The sequence below is a fragment of the Centruroides vittatus genome, unplaced genomic scaffold (assembly GCF_030686945.1).
Source record: "Centruroides vittatus isolate TY-2023 unplaced genomic scaffold, ASM3068694v2 contig_1824, whole genome shotgun sequence".
Lineage (NCBI taxonomy): Eukaryota > Metazoa > Arthropoda > Arachnida > Scorpiones > Buthidae > Centruroides > Centruroides vittatus.
Window position 1 is genome coordinate 2256763 of NW_027121123.1, and position 22546 is coordinate 2279308.

General features: G+C 29.2%; 1 protein-coding gene across 2 annotated transcripts in view; it reads right to left on the minus strand.

Moving 5' to 3' along the window:
* Positions 1-22005, minus strand: part of Upf1 (Upf1 RNA helicase) — an 88197-nt gene extending 66192 nt beyond the window's left edge. For both annotated transcript variants that reach the window (XM_067264163.1, XM_067264161.1), the window contains exon 1: positions 21671-22005. In XM_067264163.1, coding sequence (XP_067120264.1) covers positions 21671-21853 — 183 coding nt within the window. In that variant the 5' untranslated portion in view covers positions 21854-22005. The remainder of the gene's footprint in view (positions 1-21670) is intronic.
* Positions 22006-22546: the final 541 nt, after the last annotated feature.

Sequence of the window (22546 nt, forward strand, 5' to 3'; positions counted from 1 at the left end):
GCTGATGCTGTCTTAATTTTAACTATGCCCAGTAGCTTCAATAACTGCATTATGCCAGGTTGTGCAAATTGGGCAAGGATAGAAATGAGTACAAAATCTGCAAGTATGAAGTCTTTCTTCATAAACCTGATTATTTAAGCCAAACACACTTCCGAATTATCAAGCTATAAGCTTGATACTGCTATTAAAGTAGCCGAAATAGACAAATCAAGAATACTTTAGAGCAAAAGAAGTACTGCAACGCATCTTGAAAACAAACTAGAAATCTTCGACGCTACAAGTGAAAAAACATGTAACATTTGTTTTCTCTTAAATGCATTAAAGACGATTCCACCTATGTCCATTGAATTGGAAAGGGCATTTTCAGTAGCAGGACTTTTCATCATTAAAATAATAATCATATTGAGAGATCGGAGTATTGACCATTTTTGGTTTTTAAAATATTAATACAAAATATTATTGTAAATTTTTGTGTTTTATTTAAAAAACGAAAATTACCTTCTAAGTTAGAAGTTTTATCTTAGTTCATTTTTTATTTAAATTTTCAACTCAATTCAAAGTCATTTTTTAAAGCAGTTTCCAACAAACTTTAATTTTTTCCATTAGTGAAAATTTCTACATAATTCAAAGGTAATTTTAATATATATTTTACACAGCATTATTAATATTAAGATTTCGGAGGTTGCAGAATGTATTAAATTACTTTTAAAAATAATTAATTATATCCTGAGATCCTGGGAAACATTTCACTTTTTCCCCAAATCCTAGAACAAGCAAAAGACCGGAAAATGAGAAATCCTAACACCATTCTAGAGATTAAGGAAAGACAGACTGACAACAGTTTTTCAAATTGCAGCCCAATAATGAAATTATTTTTTTTTTCAAATAATTTGACATCACAAAACATTTCTAGAATTCATACTTTCAAAAATAGAATAAAACTCATAAAATATAAATGTATTAACATAATCCTAGCTAAATAACAGAAAAATAAAATTATTGTAAATAAAAATGGTAAATGGTTTTTACATATCAAGGCAGGGAAAGTAGGTTATAAAGGAAGATTGACTATGCTGTAAAGACTGTTTGTACCTGAAGTGTGTAAACGACATTCGAAATAAAGAAGACACTTCTGTGATACTTCTATGCATTTAATTTTGTAATGTATTAATTTCATCCTGACATGTTTTAATTAATGTCTTAATTGTTAAGAAACTGTTCTTATTTAACAGGCAATTCCTTCCAAATAGCTTTTCTACATTCTCTTTTCGACAGAACACTAAAGTAATTATTGTCACAGAATATTATGTTACATTGTAAACAAAAGTGTCCCACCCTTCTATATGCCTCATTGGTTTCCACTTTAACCAACAGTTCTAATTTAGATAAAACATTTTAGCTTGCTTTATTCTTCATAAAAACATTATATAATTTATTTATAACTTAAAACAGAAGAATGAAGAACTTTAAAAAATATAAATATTAAAAAAAAATCATAATTTACTAAACTGTGAATAGTAAATTCATATATTCAGTGTCAGTAAAATTAAAAGTATTTCATTCAATAAGATGACAGATAAAATAATCCAGTAAGATAAGATAAACTGTGAATAGTAAATTGTATTCAATGCCAGTAAAATTAAAATTATTTCATCCAGTAAGATAATGACAAGTAAAAAAAAAAATAATAATAATAAAATAAATATTAAAAATTAAAACTGAGCACAATTGTGAATACATTGTTATTTGTCATCATATTTATGAGCAATGGTACACTATGAACTGGTATTTCAAAATACTTTTAATAATCATATTCAAAATCAATAGGCATTGAGAAATTTCAGATGAACATGCTTTTCATTTCCAAAGAAGTAATAAATAAAGAGATAGTTTGCTATTCAGTGTTATGGATATGTATTTTGTAACACGCATTAACTATTGTTTTCTGTCAATAATTTTATTGTTTAAAAATGAATATTTGTGAAAAGAATTGCTTCAATAAGGCTGTATGCAAAATAATGTAAGGAATTTTTCCTTACATTCTTAAAGGGAGTTTTTTTAAACAGAATCTTTTTATGCCTTTTTTTAATTCATATTTTGAAACATTATCACTATTAACCAATAGTTACTATAATTTCATTTTTTGTGTGAGTATATTTAATATTAAAATTTAAAATAAAGATAATTAAATAAATAAGTAAATAAGATATATTTTTGTCTGTTGTATTTTATTTTTTCTTGTCTCAAAATAAAAAGACAAAAAGAACTTTATACAAGTTTGTTAATTTAAGCAAATTTGATGAAAAGAAAATCATTTTTGTACATGTTTATTTCAACAGATGAAAGATTGTGCCTTATACACAAGATGGACAAGATACAGAAAGAAACACATAATTGAATTAAAATCATTTTTTTCATCAATAACAGCAACAAACACAATTATAACAGCATTATCCATCAGCAATGATTCTACTAATTTTTCAATATGACTATGAGCCAGTTAGAAATGTCTAATAACAAAATAAGAAAAGGAAGATTCCACAATAAGATAGAAAAAAACTTATATTGCCAATTGTGATTTTAAGCAGTTTATGGAAACCATCACTAAATTATACTTTTCCTGCTGCAACTATCAGCAATGAGAAAATAAGAAGAAATTTATTTAATGTATTGACAGTGGTGGTTGACAGAATACTTTGGATTGCATATTCTAAAATATGTACTGTAGACACTGTTTTTTTTTGTTTCTGAATTGGTGAACAGACAGGGTTTAGGGCAATTTGTGAAAGAACCATTTAAAGTTGACACAAACTTACTTGAAATTAAAACAAAGAAAAAGAGTACCACAAATTTTCAGTTTTAAGAGCCAAATATCATCTAAATAAAGAAAGAATTTATCATTGATTTAGTAGACAGTAAAAGCAAGTTGGAAGAAAAACTTTGAAAATAGAAAAAGGGATTGGCTCTGATTTTCTAAACAGCTATATTTCTGACTGAAATGGATTGACATTGTGGGAACACTAAGATTCTAAACCAATACAGAGAATGATCTACTACAGTAATACCCCGACTTACGCGAACCCAGAGTTACGCAATTTTCAAATCTCGATGATTCGTCTTTTGTTTGAGTGCCACGCAACTGTTGATTACTCACCCCCCCAAACTATTGTTCAGCTTACATGTTTGGACGTGTCGTGCGGAATCGGAGCATAGCTACAATTTATTTTGTCTTATTTATTTCTGTGTTTGTTATATCTATGGAGACTTGAGACTCTACTATGTCATCTAAACAAAGTAGAACTGATTCTTCTGCATCAAACAAGATAAGAAAAACTTTATCTTTAATAATGTTAACTTTACATTCCAAAGACTTCGATACAAAAATGAAAATTTGTGAATTGGCAAAACTTGATCCTTTAGACCCAGTTCAATCAGATGATCGAATGACAGTTGGAAACTTGACAGAAGGCCTCAGTTTAATTAAAAAGAGGTTACAAATTTTAAAAAATATAGACTCCAATGAAGAGCACATTTCTTCTACAAAATGAGAAATAAAAAAATTATTAGCATGCTATGAGGAAATTTTGAGGAGGAAAAAAAAACAAAAAAACAAAACAAAACAATCTTTGATCTGTCAGACGAATTTGTTAGATTTTGTGAAGCCTTCTACATCAAAATAACTTCGGTTTATGATTTTAATAATATAATTTGTTATACATATGTATTATCTAAGATTTTATTAAACATTTTTTTTCTAAATATTGTTTTCTGTAGTCTCTGGCCCCAATTAAAAATAATTTGTATGTATTTATATGTGAAGTTATAGCCCAACTTACACAGTTATCGCTCGGTCCCACCTATCATGTAAGTTTGGGGTATTACTGTACATGAATGTTTTTCTGCTGACTTTTAAGATTTAGAATCAATTCAATCACCAACTAAGAACCCATTTGGAAACCAAACCAAAGAATGCAACTTAAGCACAAATTGTTGAAGATTTTAGTCACAATGAAAAGGCCAAAGAATCATTTTTCAATTCTAAAATTTTTAAAGACCTATTTCCAAAAATTAATTTTAGAAAACATTAAATGGATTGGCTTTGCTTTATATACATAAAGATGCACATGTATTTACAGAAGTGTTAAATGTGTTAAGAGAAATAATGTCTAGACATTTTAATTTGATTGATATCAGTACCTTAGAGGTAGGGTAGATGTACCAGTTTTGGCCAGTGTACCAGTTCTGGCCAGAAAACAAATTTAACTTAAAAATATAATCACCACACATTCAAATCTGTCCAATGAAACAAACTTTTATTGTTAACTGTTCACACAGTTAACAATAAACGTTTGTTTCATTTGTGATTATATTTTTAAGTTAAATTTGTTTTTTGGCCAGAACTGGTACAACACTGGCCAAAACTGGTACATCTACCCTATTATTATAATTATAGTAAATAATTGTATTTTTACTATGATTTCATATGATTATTATTTACATAATAGATTCAATTGCAACATATAAACCATCATATTTAATAAAGCATATAACAATTTTATTCAAACAACAATGAATATTTCTTAATTTTTTTTATTTGCATTTCCTTGCTAAATTTCAATATCCATCATGTCATTGAAAAGTTAAATTTTAAACTACAATAAATCAAAAATAAAAAAATATTTTGTAATTTATAAATTTAAAAAAAAATTTTCTGAACATAGCACATTAATTTTTTTCTATATTCCATGACCTTCTATAAAGCTAAATGTAATAAATTAATTTACCAGTACATATGATGTAAATAATAATAAAATCAATAATATCAAGAAATATTTAATTTTAAGCTTGTAACTAGCAAAAAATTTGCAGTTGTTCTTTTAAACTATTAAGTAAATATAAAAAGAAAAAACTTTAAATCTTCAGAAATCATCAAAATTAAATTTGGAACATATTAATTCCTGAAACAGATAGAAGCACCTGGAAAAAATTGATTTTTTGCATTTCATTCATTACTCTCTCTATTCAATAAAATAGCTTTCTAGATAGTAAGACCAAGTGCCTGGAATTACAAATTGGATGATTGCTAGTTTACATTTATAATTTTTTCCCATAAAGCAGATTTTGTAAAAAAGAAACACATTAAATATTTTGAAATATCAAATTACATAAAAATTAAAACACTTATTTCAACAAAAATTTTTTTATATAATGAAATATTGATAGTTCGGGATTTATAAGGTAACTTAATTATGAGACAACATACAAAATATGATATGGCAATCATACTATGGATTAATTTGCAAAATTGTAATAAACAGTCAAATACAAGCTGACAATATTATCAATATATTAATACTATAGGAACAACAATGTACATTGAATTGAATTTTTAACAATCATATGAGAATTGTCTTATTGCTAATTCTTTACCTTCAAATATTTTCTATAACACTTTTAATATGGAAAGTCTCTTTTGATTCACAAATAAAGCAAGAATGAACATTAAATTTGGCTTCAAATTGAGAAAAGTGCTAGATGGGTCAAAAGTGTTACAGCTTTAATAAAGTTAGGTGTTGTTTCCTTAAACTAGTTATATTCCATAGAGAACAGCAAGCAACCAAGATCTAGTTATATTCCATATTTATCCACAATGGTGCCAAGTTTCTTTAATCTCCATAAATATAAAAAGTATAGCAGAAATATATAAAATGGTTTTGTTTAAAGAGATGAATCATAATCTACAAAGCTCCCTCTTAGTGCCCACAGGGCGGAAAGAGTTAAAAAAAAAAAAAAAAAAAAAAAAAAATCTACAAAGCTAAAAAAACTGCTTGCTTTCAAAAATCAAGAGGCAATATTTACAAAACAAATTACATTGATATTTCCAAGGATGTAGAATAGCCTGTAAGTTTTGGGTAGAAAATGTAAGTTTTTATAGATCAATAATTTCCAAGTTTTGAACATCTTTGGAACAACATTATTAAAAAAAAAAAAAAAAAAAAAACTTATGATATAAAACTCTATAAATTATCTCTAATTTTTTCAAAATAATGAATTATTTCATATTTTCAACTACCAATTTCATTATAAAGTAAATGTAATATCAGAATCCATAAAAATACTTTACAGAAATCCAGACTTCTACAAAACAATTTTGATTATTATTAGCTCAATCAAGTCTAAACCATCAGACTTGACGAGCAAATAAAGTTTTCGAAAGTAACATGAATGCATTTTAACACTATCATAAACATCCGAAAAGATATACAATCAAACTCTATATAACAGTTGCTAAATCCTAGAAAAAAAAATTTGCTGTAGGGAAATTTCATTATACAGAAATAAAGCTAAAAGTAAAGGTACACTTTTTGGTTAATAAAGTATTATTTTAACATAACTTTTTTCATTATTTTATGTAATTTAAATTAATATAAACATAATATAGATTAACAACATAATACAGATGTAATTTTAATTTTAAGTAAGTTTACATTTGTGTGTTAAAATACAAGTTAGAATCCGCACTCTTAACTCACGATATTTAGATCTATATTTAACAAGAGGACTTTATAATTATTGAGTAGGAAAGTCGCGGGTAAGTTCTGATAGGCAGTTCAATTGTCTGTATTTAACAAAGTGAACAGACAGGTTAACAAATAACTAATAAAAGTTTAATAAATAAAATAAAGAAATACATAAAGGAATAATCTATTGTTATATCGATGCCTAACTACATACACCTCTAAACATGGAGAGAGAGTTTACAAAAGGTTATAATTATAATACCTCTGGGCTAGTTGATTCGTTTCCGTTGATGTAATCCAAATGATATGTGGAGATGTCTTTCTGATATGGAGACGGAGGAGGGCTGGAGTGTAGCAAGACAGGACTTCAATGCTTGATCACTTTGGCTATGCGAGAATCTTCTATGTCTCTCTTCATCAGGTTGTTGTCTCTCTCTCTGGCAGTCCAGGTTATTGTCATCCCTGCCTGTGATTTGGGCAGTTCCTATTATTGTTGACTACCCTGAGAATACGAATTCTCTGCCTTTAATTCTAAATTCCTCTCCAATCAGGTTTCAGTATTCATAACATCTTATGGGATATATTTCTGACACAAAGGGACAGATGTTCATCAAAGATGTATGATAACATCTTTCCCAAAGGAAGTTTTGCTTCTTTTCCCACAAAAAGTGACAAAATGTGTCATTTTTTATGTTAAAATGTTACTTTAAATTGCTGATTAATTGAATAAATTTTTAACTGATGAAATAAAATTGTTCTCTACTCGAGAATTCTCACAGTTCTATTGGGTGCACACTTAAAAGAATAAACCAGTTTTGTCTGTATTGAAAATGTCCTTTGGATTTTGGAAAAAGAGCTTTGGCTTATATTTTTCCAACATCCATTTTTGGTAAAAATCGCTTTGCCATGCTAATGATTAATTTTATGAAATAATAAAAAAATCTCATTTTTATCCAAAAAAAAATCAAATAATTTAATTTTATAGAGAAATTCAGTATATTCAACTGTAAAAATAATATCCTGTTTAGTTTCCTTAAAATTTCTAATTTAAACTATTCAAGAAAATACAAAGTTCATGTAAAGCAAAATATGATTTTATATTGTGCAGTTTTTTGTATACTGCTGGCCAAGCAAAATGCAACAGCATGAAGGAAGCTTCCATTATGCTTGTAATTTGCATAAAGCATTGATCTTGGAAGGATATGCAAATCATGCAAAACAAAACAAAAAAAGAGAGAACAAAATGCTAGTTTTAAGTATTTGAAACATGTTTGTATGCTATTTGAGTATAGGATGCTTAATTATGCCTTGTTACAAAGTATGGCAGTCTTTCAAGCATGAATTAAAGTTTAACAGAGAAAGAATAATAGCCCATCAAGAAGGCAGACTATCCTTCCAAGAAATTGGTGTGTGTGTGTGTGTGTGTGTGTGTGTGTGTGTGTGTATCATCATCAAGCTACAGTGATGCTAATATGGAATTGGTGGGTGCTGGAAAACATGAACGATTGCAGCAGCCTTGTAAGACCACAGCATGAAGACAGGCATATTGTGTGCATGGCTATGACAGGTCACATTGTAACATCAGTAGTCATAGCACAGGAATTAAGGTGCATTGCACAACCTGTGTAATCACATACCATCCAACTTTGTCTCCAGCAGCAGGAAATTTTTACCAAATGTCCATTGCTGTGATTGCCTTTGACTCTGACCACAGATGTCTGCAGCAGCAATGGTGCATGCAATAGAATGCCACATCTGGAACCAATAATAGCAGGACATTGTCTTCACTGATGAATCACGATTCTGTCTACAGCACTACAACGGACAACTCCACCTCTGGCAGCAATGCAGCAAGAGACTGTCCGACCCTTGCATTTTGCATCACCATACTGGTCTGTCACATGGTATTATTGTTTGGGGTGTCATTAGTTGCTACTTCCATACTTGCCTAGTATACATTGACAGTATACTCAACAGCCAGTGTTACATCTCCAACATTTTGGACCCTGTACCTCCATGACTTTTTCAACAAGACGATGTGCAATTGCACATTACATGCAACGTCCAACAATGTTTCAATACCCATCAGCCTGCCTGTTCTCCCAATTTGTTACCTATCAAACATGTCTAGTCACTGATCGCCTTGTGACTGGCATAACACACCACCTATGGCTACATTGAATGAACTTTGGCAACATGTGAAAACAGCATGGTATGACATATCCCAGTCATCCAAAGCCTCTTTCATTCAATGCCCTGGCATATGGCAACTGTTATTGCTGCTCGGGACAGCTAAACAAAATACTGATTTTTTCCACATTCCACCAGTCAAATGGAGTTATCAATTTAATCATTTCACCCTATGTCCTATGTTTTTTGTCCAATAAATACTGTTTCAATATCTATAGTCCATCATAGTGATGCATTTTACTTGGCCAATTCTCTATCCAAAAGGTAAATTTTTTATTCTTATCCATCTGCATATCTGCTGTACAGAAATAAATAAGGTTCTACATATCTACATATACTACTGCTCATAATCCAAAAAAAGATGAGCAGCAGACAAAATCTTACATATCATCCCTTCAGCAACTTTCTCCACATCTTCCTGTCTAGACACACTCATTCCTCTTCTATCATACTTCTTCATATACTTTTTCTGACTTAACACCTTACATTTTTTCAGATACTCATCCACTTGGTCCAACCAAGAGTTCTCAGCCTTCCCTACCACACTTTCAATCCATCTTTCCCATGTATAGTCTCTTCAACAGTTCTTTCATTCTCTTAATGTGGTCAAACCATCATAGAGCTGATTTACTCACCTTTAGAATAACACTCTCACCATATATTCATCTCTCACATAGTGTCTCCTTGTTATGCAACACACTCCTCTCAAATACTTCATCTCACATACAATAATGCAACTCCTATGACTTTTGCCATACCCAAGTTTTACTACCATACATGAATACAGCTACCACAACACTCCCATAAACAGCTATTTGTCTCTCTTTCAATATCCTTTTATCCCTTGCAAATTTACTCATTGGAAATAATGTTCTAAAGGCAATGTTATTTCTTTCTGTAGAATAGATCTGAAAATGAAATAAACATTTTTGTAACTTTTTACTATCTTGAAGAAAATACTTTTTACTGGAGGTTTTGGTTTTTTTTTCCTTTCTTCTAGTTTCTGTGTTATCTATATGCGAAATGTTTATCTTTATCAGATGTACTGTTTTATTATCTAATATCAAAATGTAGAGAAAAATCAATATATGTGGGAGCCTCAAAAAGTTCATGGAAAAAGTCTGTAACTAAAAATCCTTTGGAAAGATTTTGATTTCAATGCACCTGACCATTCTTGTACCAATGTGTTATAACATGTTCAAACATGAACCCTTAAATGTGGGTAAGAACGCAGCACCGCCAGTTGAAAGTCAGGCACCATTCAAGCAACATGGAATCCATCAAAATCAAGACCAAAACAAACAAAGTTTGTGGTGAAACTTAGTTAGGAGAATAGGCAAATCATTGACACTCTGGAACACATTTATGGTGAAAATGCTCCAAAGAAGTCAACTATCTACAAATGAATAATTGCTTCAGAAGTGGAAAAACAAAGGTTGAAGATGAGCTCTGCAGTGGCAGGTCAACAACGTCAGTTTGGGAAGAAAACATTGATGCTGTTCGAATAACCACTGAACTGGTAGCAGATACACACAATTCTTGTGGAGAGTTTGGGACTAAGCAAGCTTTCCACTAGACTATTGATGACTAGACTATGACTAGACATCATATCTTGGAAGATTGTCCAATAAGATCTTTTCCGGGACAACAGAATGACTTCCTGATTGTGACTAAAAGTGCACTAAACTATATTTCTAACTTAGATTTACATTTATGGTTTGTGGTCTTTTTTCTGCTTTTCTGTTCTTTTTACTAATTAGATGTGTAGCCATACACCAAATAAATGCACCCAGATCAGCAGCAAACGAGAGATCTTTCAAAAAAAAATTTGAACAAGTGGGATGGGGACTCTGAAGCTTTTTCTGCAAAGAATTGTGACAGGGGATGAAACATGGCTCTACCAGTATGATCCTGAGGACAAAATTCAATCAAAGCAGTGACTGCCACAGGGTGGAAGTGGACCAGTCAAAGCAAAATCTGAACATTCAAGAGGAAAGGTCATGACCACTGTCTTCTGGGATGCAGAGGAGATTTTGCTAGTTGATTCCTCGAGAACAAAAAGACAATTACATCTGCTTATCATGAAGGCATTCTGAGAAAACTGTCCAAAAGAATCTCAGAAAAACGCCCTGGAAAGCTGCATCAACGCATCCTCTTCCACCCTGACAATGCACCTGCTCACTGTGCTCAGCAAACAAGAGCTATGCTATGTGAATTTCAATGGAAAATCATCTGACATCCCCCTTACAGCCCTGATTTAGCTCCATCTGACTTCTTTTTGATTCCAAAGTTGAAAAAATCATTGAAAGGTACCAATTTTCCATCAGTTGAAGATGTAAAAAGAGCTGCTCTGACATGGTTCAGATCACGAGACCCTCAGTTTTACTCAGACAAACTTAAAGATGGGTATTAACATTTGCAGAAGTGTATCAACCTTAATGGAGCATATTTTGAAAAATAAACATCATGAATGAAATCACTTTTCCACAAACTTTTTGAAGCCCCCTCATACATGCATCTATTTTTTTTAATAAGAATATAATAAACAGTATGTCCTTGAAGTATTATCTTCCTGAATAATGTTGGAAATGTTTATAATAATTGTCAGTGGCAGACTATTTAAATTTTATCAAAGAGCATTTCTAAGTGGATGAAAATGAAGAAACGAGAAGTTTAATATATAGCTTCTTACTACATATATGCAGCTAAAATTAATATTACTTTATTGACAATATTGGATCTTCAAAACTTTCAATTTCTGTTCTAAAACTTTTATATTAATTTGAAAAACAAATTAAATGTATCTGTTTTTATAAAGCAATTTCTAGTGAGTATGAGGTTAAAAATCTTTTAAATTACAAAATTTTGTTAATTGCTATAATTTTCTATTACACACATTTATTATATATATATACTTTCATCACAGCTACAGTAGCATTACATTCATAATACAATTCAGTTTATTAAAAATACGATCTTAGATCATTTATTCTTCTAACATTTCTGAAAATAAACAAGATTGGCCAAGCCGATCTGAGAGCACACTCCACAAAAACAAATCAAATATTAATTTTGTTTAAAATAAATTTTATAAATTCTTGGAATCAAGTAGTTGTTCAGAAGAATTTTTGGTTAAATTCTACCTAGGTAGTCCAAAATGGCTACACTTCCAGAATCTTGACAGCAGATGCGATTAGAAATCCGATGTAGGTGCTGCTGATCACATTGACACTTTCTGATCCAAATTTGCTTCAAAATTCTCCCTTCAAAAAGTAAGAGGAATTATGCAAACTTTTGAGTTCTGTGATGGTGAGACAGAAGGTGCAGGTTGTGTTTTTTTTTTTTTTTTTTTTTTTTTTGGGTGTGGGTGGTGGGGTTCACGTTATTCAAATGTTTGTACTTTTATTTTTTTAATATTAGTTTTGTACTTGAAAAACTAGGAAACTTTTGCTAATGCATTTTACAGAGGATCTGTCTGCTGGAAAAAAAAAATTGGAAAATGAATTATTTTGGTAATTTATTAGAATGGGTTAGGTTAGGTTAGAACATGAGCCCCTACTGTCCCCGAATCCAGCAAATAAAAGAAAGGAATGCCTGAAAAGAAAAGAAGAAAACCTCTACTAAAAATGTAGTCAAATCGTCAAATTAGAGAAAGGAAGGTTCTAAAACAGAAATAGAACCAAGTCATCAAGCAGGAAAAAAAATAACAGGAAAACAAAATATAAGTACGGAAAAAGTGAGTAGAAAATTTATGTTTTTAATATATTTTAGTTAAAAAAAAAAACATTTAAAACTAGACGCGCATTGGTAATTTTCAATGGTTGCCACCTTGTTTGCATGCGCACAGGTTGCAAACAAAATGGCAACTGAAAACACAACCATTGGGACTACCTATGTAGAATTTAACCAAATTTTTCACTGAATATACAATAAGGGATGCAGTTTATAGATTCCAGAGGAACTGGGTAGTTTTTTACTATAGCTTACAGTGACCATAAATGAAAATGTTCAGTTCCCTTTTGCACATGTGCAAAAGGGAACTGAACATTTGGATTGAATGGATCATAATCTCAAATATATAATGTCTGACAGACACACAAAAGTCCTAACATAAGCACTTCACTAGTATAGTGGAGCATGCTAAAAAGTCCTGAAATTATTGCAATTTCATCATCAAAAATATTCACCATTCCAAATATAAAATCTTTATTTAAGATTAGAATGTATTCTGTTTAGCAATCTATGCATGGTGTGACATTCTATGGGCATCTGCTTGTGTTACTTGCATCATGCTCACTCAAGTTCAGACAATTTAAATTTTTTCATTCCTTATGAAAGCATTTTTTTGATTGTTTTTAATCAGGAGGAAAACAACTGAAACATTATATCTAGTGACCTTGTGGGAGCTGTACATAAGTGTGACTGGAGGGTCGGAGTCTCTTTGACCCCTCGTCAGGATGTGACACCATCGAGTCTGTCAAGACTCGGAAATTGCAACGGAGGGTTCTTACGTCATGAGCGGTTGCGGGTGAGCGGATACGTTTGTTGTGGAGATGGAGGTAGGAGAATCGAGGAAGTGAGTCACTCGGGACACTGGCTAAGTAACAAGAATAAATTTAATAAAAATAACAGAGATTAGAGCACGACGCATAGCTAACAATAACGTATTCCTAGATATACAGAGAGAGAAAGTTTACAAACTATCCGTGGGTTGATAAATACCTTGGTTAAGGAGATGTCAGAGTTCCTTGAACAGCTGGGTATCCACGATTCTAGACAGTATATTCCACAGAGGCACACAATCCCCAGAATAAAACAGTTCACAGTATAAACCAATCCACTCAGTAATCTTTCCATGGTATTAATTCCCGGTCTTCTAGGTGGGGTAAGGCTTCAGAGATAGATCAGAAGGTTGAGGAAAGTTTTTTCAGGGTTGGGCTCGCAGTGGCTAACCAAACGACAACTCCCTGGATTTGTCATCGTTCCTTCGTATTATTTTTCCACTTGGGTTTTTTCCATGAGGTCAGAATCTCGTTGTTAAGGGTCGGGTGTCTAATACGTGAATTACTTCTAAAAGTTCCGGGTGACGTACTCCAACTAGATGGATCATCCTCAACGAGGAAGCAAGTTCGTGGGAAATAATTTTTATGGGTTTCAACAGATAAAATGGTGGAGGGGAAACAATCGAAACTTTTTTCTTTTGAACACCGTCCATTCGTCCATCACATAAGACATTTACTGGAAAAGAAGAGAAATCCTGACATATATGAATAGATCTTTATACAACTGTTTGGTGGTCCCTGTCTGCCATCATAAACATTATAAAATGGATCATATGCTAGATTTCCTATACAACTGTTTGATGATCCAAATTCTGTTTTTAGATCATGCTACAAAAACTTTAACCTCCTTATAGCTTTTTCTTTCAGATGCAATTCCACTTGGTGTTTCCTGTATTTTCCTCTTATTTACTTGCAGTTTCCTTGCTTCCTGGTTTAGATCTTACCCATCCCTGGGTGGTGATGGTGGTTATTCTTGCTGTTTTATCAAAATTATCCAGTATAATACTCAATGTTTCCTGTGTAGCTGCACAATTCAGTCATCTTTGTATAATGACGACAAAAATTACTTGAAAAGTTTAAAATTAAACTGTTATTACCCATGTTTTTGTTATTGGCACAATTTACCAAAATATTTTCTTTTCCAAATAGGATGCTACTGAAAACCTTGTTCAAACTTCTCTGCATATAAAAGAGGCTGTAGGCTATTGAAAATTTTCATTCACTTTTTTTTTGTAATACATTGCAACAGTATTCTGAATGAATTTTATAGAACTGTAATAAGATTGAATGTAATTCTGACATGATGTGTTTTTTTTATATGTTGCCAGCATGCAAATGGAAAATGAGCATTTATACATTTAAAAAAATGTCTGTGTTTAATTACATGAGAGATAAATGAAAATGCTTTTTGCTAGTAATAAAAACAACACAAAGTCACACAATTTAAGTGCATGGAAAATATCTTTTGTTAGAATCCTCACAGCCTACTGGCAAAGCCTTGCATGATGCTAATAGGTTCAAATCACATCCAAATGTCTCCACTTATATAAAAGATTTCTGGCAATTGGCCAAGTGGCACAGGACTTGCTTGCTTTTCTCCTACAGTTGTTCACATTGTGCAAGATTGGTGCAAGATTGCCTAACAGAATACACTCACAGATAACAGTAAGTGATCAATTTATACTTTATCACTGAATGTAATGCATGGTAGTTTTGATTTTAGATCTTTTAATATTGTAATCTATTAAATATTTCAATTACATTACAATTCATACTTATGTAAGAAGTTTAAAGATACATGATCAAAAATTTAATTTTCAATGTTTTTTTATATTATTCATATCCAAAAATTTTGATATATCTTATGACTTTTTCTCTTAAATTATGATTTTATCAAGAAAATTGAATAAGTCTTTGGAATAAACATCATCAATTATTGTTTACTTTACCATCAATATATGTAAACTTTGAATTTTATTCAGAACATATTTCTAGTAACTGTTTCCATATAATTTCCTAATAATACATTAAAAAAATTTACTAAAAGCACAACTTAAAACTTTTTTATTGATGAATTCTTAACCATTTCTTTTTCTAATAATGCAAGAAAATAATTTTTTTTATATATAAATAAAATAATATTCTCATAAAAAGTGAGCAATAAATTTTTTAAATATAATATTAGTTACTATGATTAGTATTATAATATCATATAGATGTATATATAACATACATATATATAGAATTCTTGTATAAATATTTCTAGGAACTATAGATTCACAATATCTACAAATCTGAATATGATGACTACTAATTTTATGAACTCTTCTATATATTTTAAATAAACTGGTATTGATTTAATTAGGCTTATTTTAATATAATCCGGATATTCAAAAATTAATAGCACAACTTTATTTGTAACTTGTAATTAAAATAATTTATGAACTCATATAATCATATTTATTCTTAGTCTAAAAGAAATATACTTATTTAGCTTCAAGATATGTTTACTGTACTAAAGTACATATATACTCAATAACTGATAAAGTCCAGACAGATCATTTTACATTTAACAACTAATTTAATTTCTAATATTTTTATGGGGTTTTTTGTTTTATTTTATATAACTTGCTAATTTTTGTTTTGAATGAAAAAATTTTATACATAAAGAACAAATACGATTTTTTTCCTAATTTTTTATTCTAAAAGAAAAATTTTTTTATAATCTGTAAAAAAATGTATTTTCCACTAAGATTATAATAAAAAACTATACCAATATCACAATTATTTTTTTTTGATATTTTTTAAACTTATCAGTTAGATCAGAGACTAATGAAAATTTATCTATAAATTGCTCTACAAGAGATTGTAATAGAATACAAAATAAATTTTTCTTTCTGTGAGGTAATACATTTTGAAATTAAATGTGCTTAATTGCAAACTACAAAATCATAAACTTCCAAACAAATAGTAAACAAATAGCAACTAAGCTTAACATGTAATATAAAAAATTAAATTTATTAATTTAAAAAACTTTTTTAAATCCAAATGTATTTGGATTAAAAAAATTAGTTAATTTAGTGTTATTAAATTTTTAAGTTTATGTCAATAAAAAAATAATTTAAATCATGAGTATAGATACATCAAAGATACAATATATCAAAATGAATATGTCTAAATTAAAATACATTCATTCTTTACTTATTTTTATATAAAATACTTTAAAAGTTCAAAGAAATAGAAATAAATTACTTAATTCAAAAATATTAATTTATTTTACATATACTTGTTATGATTTTCTAATTTAATCTTTTATATAAAGATGCTTCATGAATTATATAATAAGATATATTTGTTATTGAAAATAAATTTATAGAATTAGAAAAAATACATTTTACCTAAATTCTTACATGCTTAATATCATATTTAATCAAAGATTTGATAATGAAAATAAGATGGCATCTTGATCATTAACTTTTTTACTGTTATAGGCTATCAAGCAAAGCTTGTGGAATACAGTTAATACAGTACAGTGGAAACTTGGTTATCCAAACTTAAATGGTATTATGGGATAAATGATAATCCAAAAACCTTCTTTTTTTGCATTTTGGGTACAACATAAAGCACTGCACATTTAAAGTTTTATGAACAATAAATATTGTAATCAATTACTATATTTGAAAATAAATAATTAACTCAAAATTGAAAATAATGTTAGTACATGACCTAGTTTTGTGGTACCACAATTGATAGATGACTGATTTTCAGTTATATGAAGAGTTTAATATGAACAATGTTGCACATTCTTTTTTTTAAAACCATTTTGGATAATCATGATTAAGATAATCAAGTTTCCACATTTGTACATGTATCACAATTTTAGAACCATCAATATAAATAAGTTTCAGATAATACCATACTTGACAAAAATTTCTACCTATATATGCAATTTGTTTATTTGCATAATAATAAACAAATTGTAAATGATTTGAATAATAAAATAAATAAATACTTTATTTTTTAAAGAACAGAATTAAATACTTTATAAATACTTTTATTTAAATTTATTTTATAAATTAACATTCTGCCAAAATATAAAATTAAATCAATCATTGCTATATGATTTATATGGCATACAATTGTCAGTTTTTTTACTTTTGAATACATTATTCTGAAAAATAAATAAGTTTATACAGAAATCAACCTTACTTAAACCAAATAACTGGAGCAAAAATATTCTAATGCAAATGTTTTTGACACCCCTTCTGGACTCTTCTTCAGGCTTTTACGTAAATCTGTTGCAAGCTGTTCAAATGTAAGATCAGTATAGCATACAGGAGGTGTCCATCCATTTACAGCACACTAAGGAATGGAAAAGACCATCCCAAGCCAAACAGATTACCGAGGATCTAGTGTCCCACTAAGAGATGGCAGATGTGACAGAGATATGGTATATGTTGGTTCTACCAAACGTTCGTTACCGGTAAGATTAAAGGAGAACAAGTCAGACATACTACACAATAAATGCACAACGGCCCTTTCGACTTATGCGACAGACCTAAACACCACAGCTGACTTTAATAAAGCATGTATCACCCTCACCATCCCGTATCATGATCACCTCAAGGTGTTGGAGGCAATGGAAATATTTAAGGTGGGTTGCAAGACCACATGCATTAATTTTAAAGAAAAAATGTCACTTTCCACGGCATGGTAAGTTTTAATGGACGATAGCATTTGATTTTGTATTGGTTTTTAATGGTTTGAATTGAATCTTGTGCGCATTTAGAATCTCATATGATTATCCGATATTTGAATATCTTGGAATGCCTGCACGTTTTCAATCAGAAATTGAATGCCTTCTCAATGAAATTCAAAAAATTGAATGAACAGCTTGCAATGGATTTACATAAAAGCCTGAAGAAGAGCCCAGAAGGGGCATCAAAGCACCTAAGGCCTTTCGACAGGTGGCCTTACCAGCTAGCTTCGACGTGCGGGATGGAGACGCTTCTGGCCAAGCTCCAGACAGAGACGGCTCCCCTCAACGGGTTTTTGTATTCGAGGGGGCTACGCCCCACTAACGGGTGCCCACATTGCGGGGACGAGGAGACTATGGAGCACTACTGGTTGCATTGCCCGAAGTACGCGGCGGCCCGCCAGGACTTGGGCCGGAGCATGTCATTGGACTTTACCCTAGTCAGGTCATTGGCCCCGCTTTACTGGCTGAACGCGGTCAACAATCCAAAAGCTCACTTAGCAAGCATTGAGATGTACATAATACGGACAGGCCGCTTCTCGTAGGGAGGTGGCACAGTCTATCGGAGAAAAGGCGAATTAAGGCCAGAATCTCCATATAAACCGGAGGAGAAGTACAGAAAGAAAGAAGGGGCATCAAAAATGTTTGCATTAGTAGAATATTTTTGCTCTGGTTATTTGATTTAAGTAAGGTTGATTTTATATTCATCCCAGTGTGTTAAGAAGTTAAAGTTTATACAGAAGTCAGAATGGTGTAAAAAAATAAAAAAAATTTAAATAAACAAAACAAAATTTATCTATTAAATATTTTCTCTGTATTATTATAATAATACAATGAAAATGTTAGTATTGTAACCATCACAAATCCTGTGAGATGGAAATTTTTATGGCAAACAATTATAAAAAATTTTCACTATTGAAAATTGTAAAGAATTTTTTTGCACTAAAAATTCTTGTAAAGAATTTTTTGCAGACTTATATAGCTTTTTCTTGATTTATAAAAAATTAATGAATGTATATTTTTCAAAAAAATCAATAAATACCAGAGTAGAGAAATTTACATATTGTAATACTATACCTATTTGAATTTTAAAGATTAAATTAATTTTTAAAAAATGCCTTAAATTGTATTTATTTTTTTTGTAGATTATTCAAACTTTATAATACTGCAAAAGATATTTCTATCAATATTCTAATTTATAAAGATACATATCAATATTACTGGTATTATAAACTAAATATGGTATACAACATAATGCATTTTTATCATGAAGAAAATTTTAAATTGAATTATGTTAAATAACTTTTATTTAGAAATCTTGGAATTTTTAATTACATATACATATATTTTCTAATTATACAGATAATTTAGAATATTAATTATATATATATATATATGATACAATAGCAAAGACATTGAAATATACTATTTCTTAGCAATAACAATAGAAATGAATTGAATAAAACTGTTGTTCATTAACAAAAACTATACAAGAAAATGTAATTCATCTAAGATCTACATCTCAAGAAAAAAAAAATAGAAAACAGGAAATTCAAATGTGATAATAGAATTACTTAGAAATAAATAATGTCATTTGTTTTAATTATGTTAAATATTTAAAGAATATTTAAGAAAACAATGTCCCATCATTTAATATATCTTAAAAAAAACTTGTATTTTATTAAACAAGTAGCTTAAATAACATGTACAGTACTGTACATATTCTAAATAGGGATGACAACAAATTCCAACTTATTTTAAAAGAATCATTTTAGATTTGTAAGTTGCATTTTATGAAAATAGTATATAAACTGCCATTCAATATAACTTTCCGTATGTGATCAAAAATTGCTAAATTTTCAAAATATATTAATAAAATATATACATAATTTGAAGGACAAACTGTTATTGTCAAAAGATAATGGTTAACTGAATCAGAATAAAATTCAAAGTTCCAATTTATTTGATCTATAAATACATTACTGCAAATAAACAGACATTTAAGTTATTTCATCAATAAGATAAAAAGCTCTTTTATAAAAAGTAGTATATGATAAAACTATGCCAATTACAGAGTTTGTTGAATTCATGTATCACTGCACACATTAAATGATGATAAGAATGATTAAAATGCAAATTTATAAACTATATCATTTAAAATGTATGTTTATCATCTATTATTTTAAAAATGTAAACTCTGTCAAGATATTAACTCAAACAGTATTAAATTTCTTGTAAATTTATACATTAAATGTTTAAAATTTTTCTTTTCCATTTCAATTTCTACAATATAGTAGTAGCATATATATATTTAAAATGAATAAAATTAGCAATAATTATTATAAATTGCTTGTAAGTATAAATAGTAAAAGAAGACAAACTATTTCTGGAATTTCAATAAAAATAACATTGTAAATAATAATATAAAAGTTTATTTTCAGAACTTCATATTGATTTTTTCTAAGTATTTAACAACTTCAAAAATAAATGTTTTGATGGAATGTAACATACCAACTAGTTACCACTAAGCTAAATTATCACAATAAATAATAAATCATACATAAAAACACAAAACCAGTTAATCGAATGATCATCTGTTAAGTAAAAGTATTAAATATATTAAAAGTTTAAAACCATAACATCAACACTACATTATTTAACAAAGAAACTGTTCTAATACTTTTACTGTTTTTATTTATACATTGAAACAAACAAATGTGTAAAAGTAGAACACTATTTTTGATAAATGTATTTGCACATTGTACTAGAAATATGAACTAATGTTGTAGGTAATTATTACACAAATTACAAAAAAATAAATAAATCTATTAAAAAATTGGTACTTTTCTGTTAACTGGCACCAGTCATTTTGGCAGTCATTTTTACTAGTATTTTTAGCAAAATTGATATTTTATTTTGTAATTCATACATGTGTATAAACATATTCATTGTAATATTAAACATGTGTATAAACATATTCATTGTAATATTAAAAATGTGTATAAACATTCATTGTAATTGAATTGAATAGCACCCAGTTAACAGAAAAATACCAAAAAATTAACAACAACTTTCATCATGCACCTTATTTATTTAAAAAAAAAAAAAGCTTTAACACTGTAAATGATTATTATTAAACATATTGTCACCATTAAAGAATTTTAATTATGGATCAGAATAATTAATTAAGTCAATAATTATTTTTGAAAAATTAAAATAACTTCTTAATTGATGAAAAAATAAATAAATTTAATAAACAATCCAATAAACCTAATTACCAAGAATAATAATAATTATTTAAATTGCCAAAATTATAGAAAATAAATAAATAAATAAATAAAAACGTTTTCTGTTTAGAAACACAACACAAACACCTGATCTAATTACACATATTTTTTTTCGAAAACAATTAAAAATGGAATCGAACTACGCACAGATTTTACTCGTTAATTAACAAAAATCGAATCGTGAATTATTATAAACACATGATCAATTGTATATTACACGGGAGTAAATTTACAAAACAGAAGACATTAGGCCTAATATTAGGGTTAAAATGGAAGCGTTGGTTTAAGGCTTAGTTTAAGGTTAAGATTTTTGTTATTTTATCTTTATTTTTAACTTAAAACAATTGAATTTACCTGACTTCTTGACGCCTGACTTTGCGTATGTTCTAATTGTGATGCTTGAGTCTGAGAAGGTAAGGTGAAATCGGTGAAATCAAATTCCGTTCCTTGTGTATCTGCACCCAGCAAATCCGTTCCTTCCTCCGTATCCAAAAATGTTAAAGTCTGAGAACTTGGTCCATAAGCCTCGACGCTCATTTCTTTCTTATATTCTATATTATTATATATTCAATTAAATCTATAATATATAACAACGACATAACTTGCTCGAATATATTCGATTCGGACAGTTTTCTCCGTTCTTACGTCCCATGCGTGTAAGTACAATGATGTCAAGGCGACGTCAGCAATGACGTCAATAAATCTATAAAAGTAATAATTACGTTATTATTATTTAATTTATAAATATATTAGAGAATATTTTATGGAGTATTACGTCGTTATTTTCCGAGTTTAGTTTCTTTTACGTGTCATAATTTTTTACCATTTTATGCGGTCTATCGATTGTTTGCACGTTGATATGGCAACAGAAAATGGCCGAATCGGCCACCAGTTTTTAAAGAATAAATAGATGTGTTTTACGTTTCTAGCCAGCCGGCAATAGACTTCATATTGGCTTTTAGGTGAGGTTTTTTAAATCGTATGACGGATTTTAATTATTATTTTTTTCTTTTATTGGTTTTTGTTATTGAGTAAATGTATAATGGAAACTTTTAAAATTTCTGTCATGCTTTCTAATTATAATAATGTCATATTATGTTAACAAGAAATGTATGTATTTACACTGATATTTAACAGTAATTAATAATTATATGCATAAATGAATACTTTCTACTGTTTGCCATAAACGTATGTATAATAAGTGATAAATACAAAGATGTAAAATAATAG